The following is a 6,561-nucleotide window of genomic DNA, read 5'->3' on the forward strand; positions in this document are numbered from 1 at the left end:
TCCTTTGGGGAGTAACTAAGTGGTATGAATGACTTGGGAAAGACCTAGATTCTAGTCCTGACTCTTCACCAACTAAGCAATATGACTTTGGACAAATTATTTAACTATTCATGGCTTAAGTTTTCTTCTATGTAAAATCATATGGTTGACCTAGATGCTTATTAGGAGGCTCTCTTCCCCTCTAAGATTCTATGATTCTTATGACCTCAAATCAGGTGGCTTAAGAGAAGCAAAAGAGTGAATAATCTATAAAATGAATAACCTAGACCATATTTTGCTTGCATAACTATACTCAACATTATGACAGAAATACCATTCTTACTCTATGGCCTTTATAGGACAAAGTCCAGAAAAAACCGGTTTAGGGCAAGGTAATACTTGACATCCATACCTACAATATCAGTATTTTCTAAAGCAGTCAGCAACTGCTTTGAGACATTAGCCACCATCTGGATGTTTCCAAAAAGTGCCTCAAAATCCACGTTCTGCACCTGGGAGAAAAAAGGAACAAATATATATAATGTTACATAAAGATGAGTTAACCAGGAAAGACATTGAAAATATACCCCTCTACAACCCAGAACTTCCTGTCATGAGCTCTTTCTTTAGCAATCACTGTTGCCAGAATTAAAAGTCTAATTAAATAGTATAACTTCCACAAGGTTCAACACCATCATATACCATCATCACTCATGAAATATTTACCCACCCAATTCTTTAACCCATGGCAAATCTGACTATAGATAAATTCAGTCTAACCTGTGATAATGAAAAGGAATTCCAGGGCACAAATATTTCTACCTTGCACCTAGTAGGACCATGCTACTTTAGATAGAAAGCATTTAGGAATACCCATCATAGTAGCTAGGAATCTGGGTGCCACTTCACTAAGGACTCCACATACCTAGAAGAAGTCTAACTCAACAGGGTAGCCACCCCCACTGATATCCCTTGAGGACATTTCTCAGTATAAGTTTAGTCAGAGCATCTAGGAACTGCTGCCACTTTTAGAGTCCTAAGGATCAAGATTAACAGGGAACTTCAGAGAAACAACAACAAGGTTTTTGAGATAGTAGTTGACTCAAATATTATTAGGACAACTGAGCTTTAAGTTGGTGACAATTTATCTGCAAGGGACCTAGAATTCTATCAGTGGAAGTCACTGCCTTGTTTTCACCTAAAGTCCTTGTAGTAAAGCTTCACTATTCTAATACATCAGGATGCTAGCATCTCACCTCATTTGTCTCACCTGTGCCTGCTGCAGAGGTAGCATGATCTGTTCAATGCACATCTCAAGATCCCGCACATAGTCCTTTTCAGTTTGGAGGAGTTCTTCCACCACCTTGGCTCGTTTCTCCAGCATTCTCTGCTCTGGGTCATCAGAAGCCACAGACACAGAGGGCGACTCCAGGGATGCAGACTGAGAGGAGAGGAGAGTCATTTCTAGAAAGAAAGAACAGTTGCCTTACCTGGAGTTCCTTAAACCAATGTAACCAAAGTTCCTAGTACCCCACCCCCCAAAAAAGATACAGCGTGCTAGGAATCTAAAGCATTAGTAAAGGCACAAAAATTTTATCAAAGAAATGATTCTGAAAGCCCAAAGGGAAAACAAAGATCTTGGTAACTCTAAGGAGGGCCTGTTCACCTGAGATTTACATATTTACATAGCACTGAATATAAAATGTTCATAAGAGATTAGGTCTGAAACAGGCCATCTATGATGAGCCCTACTAGTTTCAGTATGATTCTAGGTGAGACACTGCTTCTCCTAATACCTAACTTTCTCCACTGGTAACAAGTTAGGCTATGTTACCACTCATCCATGAAAAGATACATTTCATAGCATTCTCCTTCCTTCCAAGTGGCTCCTGAATCTGCTCTAGAGTCTATGAGGCCCCCCTCCCTAGTAATCTAAGCTGTTTTTAAGTACACAGATCTATTTCACCTTGACAACAACCTTACATACTTTATCCTTACATACAGCTATCCACAATCAGACTTACCATGTACTCCTCACCCTTCCCTGAGCCAGGCCAGAGAAGTTTTTTGGCAAGAGGCAGGGGGAAGGGGCATGGGAGAGAGGGGAAAAGGAGGGTGAATGGTACAGGTTCAGTATCAGGGAGAGACAATGAACAACTATTGCTCCAGGAAAGGCCAAAACAAGTCTGGGAAGGGTTAATAGGGAATGAGGTTCCAGAGGAGACTTAAGAAACTAAGAAGAGATGGTTTTCACAGTGACACATGGCATCCCTAAGTTCCAAGCACTGTACTAAGGACTAGGGATATAAAATAGTCTAATGGGAGAGACAACATGCAAACAAATATATACAAAGCAAGCTATTTACAGGATAAATAGGAAATAATTAACGGAGGGAAGGTCCTGGAATTAAGAGGAGTCAGGAAAGGCCTGGGGAGTTAACTTCAGTTCTATACTGTTTTCTCAGGTCCCTTGTCCCTTTCTCCTATATCAAAGGTCTCATCCCTCCAAACACCAGTTTTGAATCACTCCCACCATCTGCTGTCTGCTCTACTCACATGCTTCCGAACAAAGCTATAGAAAAATCACAAAACCATGCTGATTGGATCCACTATAAATTTATGCTGTGTCATCTCAAATGGGCCCTCACTGCAGCAAGGCAACAGTTTGACACTTCCCTAATTAACTCATTCTTCCACTCACCACAGTGGCTTTCCCAAACCTTTTTATCCCTCCTCAAATCTCCAGAGCTCCTGAGAACCCTGGATCATATTTCAGTTTCCTATTCTCCTTTCCTCCACATTTAACAGTAATCAGATGCCTTACATTGACAGTGCAATCATAACTGAGCAACCAGGCCTGGAATCAGGAACTTCTGAGTTCAAATCCAGCCTCAAACACTCCTTAGCTGTGTGACCCTGGGAAAGTCACAACTTCTGGTTGCCGCAGTTTCCTGGTCTCCTATATCCAACTTGTGACCAAGTCCTCTGGATTTTAGCCTTATAACTCCTCTTTTATACACCGCCTTCTCTCCTTAGACACTGCCACTACCCTGGTGCAGTGTCACCTCCCTCTGGGAGTCCTACAATAATCTGTTGGTTGGTCTCCCTGCCACAAGTCTCTCTTCATTCACCTGTCCTCCACTTTGTCAAAGTGATCTTCCTAAAAGCAAGTGTGACCATTTCATTTCCTATTAAAAAATTCAGTATTGTTGTGAGGATCAAATGAGATAATAATTGTAAAGCAGTTAGCACAGTGCCAGGCACATACTATATAAATGTTAACTATTATTACTACTAAGAAGCCCTTCCTCCAAGATTATCCCCAATTTGTCCTGTTGATGTTGTTTGTTCATAGTTCTTTGTATGTTGCCTCCACCATTAGACAGTGAGCTCCAGGAGATCAGAGACTTCCCACTGTCCTTTCTTTGGATCTCCAGGGCTTAGCATATAATAGGTGCTTAATAAATGCTGGCTGAGGATCTCTCATTCACTCACTATATACAATCACTGCTAAATCCTGTTCATCCTACCTGATCAACACTGACTGTAACCAATCTCCTACCTTGCAAGTTCATTTTCCTGTCCAAAGCTCAAGGCTGACCCCAGCTCAACAAGTTTCAAAGGTTCCACTGCCTCTAGTGTAGATTAGAAGTTCCTGTTTGACCCTGTGTAAAGCCTCTTCAAGAACCAAAGTTCTTGCCTACCCTTCTGGACTGTTTAGATATTATTCAGCTACATTATTTTTTTTTCTTAATCAGCAAATATTTATTTGTTGCTTACTATGTGCCACCCACTGGGTATACAAAGAAAAGCAAAATGAGTCCCTGCCCTCAGTGAGCTTACATTTGAATGGAGGAGACAAGCATGAAAACAACTAGATGATATGAGGTATACATAGGGCAGATGGAAAGTGATCTCAGAAGGGTGGGCTTGGGAAAGGCCTGCTTGCAGAGGGTAGACTGGAACCAAGTCTTGAAGCCAGAAGTAGAGATGAGCATGACTGAGAGTATTCCAGGCATGGGGAAGAACCAATGCAAAGGAACAGTAAGGAGCTATTCAGCTACATTCTTGCTCTTCCCTTCACACATTTCATCTCCTATCTCCACACCTTTGCACAGACTATCCTTTTGTCTGAAATGCCTCACTCCTCACCTCTACTCTTGGAACCTCCAGCTTTCTTAAGCTCTCTACTAAGGCAGCATCTCCTTCAGGGGGCCTCTTCTGACTCCCCCATTATTGTTGGTCCCTTTCTCTGTCAACTTACTTTGTAGATATTCTATATTTACTTATCTATGAACTTGCTCTATCACCTTAACAGAATGTAAATTACTATAAGGCAGCCACTAATTTTTGTAGTGCTTACCATAGGACCTGGAGCATAGTAAATGCATAACAACTGGTCTTTGATTAATCGATATTTTTAAAATAATAGCTCTAATAATAATAGCTAACATTTATATGGTACTTGCTATGTGCCAGGAACTGTGATAAGCACTTTACAATTATTATCTCATTTGGTCCCCACAACAACCCTGGGAAATAGTTGCTATTATTATCCTCATTTTACAGGTAAGGAAACTGAGAGCACAACACAAAGGTGAACTGACTTGACCAAGATTACACAGCTACTAAGTGTCTGAGTAAATTCAGGGCTTCCTGACTCCAGGTCCATCTTTCTTATCCACTGACTGTTACCTAGTCTCCAAGAGACAACGAGCAAACTGATTTCCCTTTCTAAAACAAAATAAAAATTGGGGGAAAGGCAATTAAGGAGGTTAAGAATGATTATGGAAACCTAGGATCTAGAATCCTGGTTGTGATTTGGGCAAATTTTGAGATCTGGGGTTGGTTTCAAATCTGTGAAATTAAGGAAATTGGATTAGGTAATCATTCATTTTTTAGCTCAAAAATTACAGGATTCTAAGAATATGCCTATTTAAAGTACAACTCTCATTTCACTGCAGAATATGGTAATTAAAAATGGCTCTATAGACCCAGTAAATTTTATTTAAGTTTTTTTCTTAATCTGTATTTTAAAGTTCCTTTGGGTCCTAAATCCAACAGGGTATTAGACCTGAAAATGTTCTTTTGATCAATAAAGAAAATTTACTACTTTTAAAAATCCATTAAAATTTTATCTTTTGTGTAACTCAAGTGTCTTCTGGAAAAAATCTGTTTATTTGACTCATTTTATGCCTTTTAAACTTCCTGAATAACTATCCACTCCCTTGAACAAAAATCTTATTAAATTACAGTTAAAGCTACAAAGTTCTGGCACACCCTTACTCAGCAATCAGAACCAGAAACACGGAGACAAAAGATCCAATTGGGTTTCTCACAGGAAAACAAGAAAGTAAAAAAGTTATCAAACTACCTGACTTTACACAGCAGTTTTATCAGATCAACTCAAGAATCCAACCCAGATTAAATACTAAAAATGTTCTATCAAATTGAACCTAGAGTAAACATTATCCTCATTTTAAAAGGAGGTAACCAATTACAAATAAAAACAGCTAAGAGGTGAACTGATTTATCTAGACAAACTAAACTAGGCCTCCAACCTAACTTCCAGCCTAACACTCCTTTCACTAGGCCAATCATCCTCCAAAGAGAACAGTAAAATGATTTGTTATTCCATGCTCCAAATATGAATTTGATTAGATGACCGGTTCTAGCTCTGATCCCCAAATACAGCAGACTTCTTGCTCTTCTTAAATACCTTGGAGGGAAAACGTGGCTTTGCAAAAATAGGCTTCTTTCCAAATTGTGGCAGTTCAAAATCCCAAATATCAAGCATCATGTGACTGAAAAGTGGTCTGACTAAATAAAAAATAATAAACTAAATAAATAACTAAATAAAATATACTGAAATGTTACTTCTCTAGTTAAATGAACATAAAGCTCAAGGATAAAGAGAGAAATGCATTGGAAAAGCCGGGATGAAGTCCAATTTATTTGTCTGGGTCTCTTCCTAAGATGGTCCTAAAAGTAAAAAAGCGATGCTAGAAACATGCTACAAGGTTCTCCTCTTTCCTGGCAGGTTTTCATTTCATATCACCATTACCAGTTTCTTGTACTAGGCACTAAAAGGGCGGATTCAGAAAGTGCATGCACACCCCTCCCCATTCCACCACCCTTAACTCCTAAAAAGAAACTATAAGGATGAGTTCAGAGATCACAGATAAATGGTGACAGTGGTAGGTAACTGATCACAGGCAGTGACTTGGGAGCATTCCGACCATTGCAAGGTTTAAAGTTTCTCAGCTATTTCCACACCATCCCTCACCTCTGAGTTTGCTTTAACTGGGCCTTGGGTCCTCCTTCTTTCTTTGGCAGTGGAAATCTTATCAGTTCGGCATGGTTCTTAAGAAGGTAAGGGTGCCAAAGAACAGAGAGCTAGGAAAGTATTTCTCCTACCAATCTATTCCAGGCCTGACTCTGCAACCCCCAGTGGTACCTGCAGCTTCAGAAATAAGGAGTGTAGAGTCTTGTGGGTATCTTCCCCACAGCTCCAGAATCCCTCTCACTCCCCTCAAAGTCCCCCCAACATCCAGGGAATAGGGTCTACATTCTCCAGCTCCA

General features: G+C 40.0%; 1 protein-coding gene across 13 annotated transcripts in view; it reads right to left on the minus strand.

Annotated features, from left to right (window-relative positions):
• The window catches only part of DNMBP (dynamin binding protein), a 113,914-nt gene that overhangs the window by 22,416 nt on the left and 84,937 nt on the right, over positions 1-6,561 (minus strand). For 12 of the 13 annotated variants that reach the window (XM_069067190.1, XM_069067185.1, XM_069067189.1 and 9 more), the window contains 2 exons: positions 1,250-1,443; positions 392-491 (listed from right to left, as the gene is read on the minus strand). In XM_069067190.1, coding sequence (XP_068923291.1) covers positions 392-491; positions 1,250-1,443 — 294 coding nt within the window. Of the gene's footprint in view, positions 1-391; positions 492-1,249; positions 1,444-6,265 lie in introns of all 13 variants that reach the window. The other variant, XM_069067195.1, reaches the window with a different exon arrangement.

The sequence above is a fragment of the Petaurus breviceps genome, unplaced genomic scaffold (genome assembly GCF_028583685.1).
Source record: "Petaurus breviceps papuanus isolate PSGF00001 unplaced genomic scaffold, PetGlider_PUasm1.0 90740, whole genome shotgun sequence".
In the NCBI taxonomy this organism is placed as follows: Eukaryota; Metazoa; Chordata; class Mammalia; order Diprotodontia; family Petauridae; genus Petaurus; species Petaurus breviceps.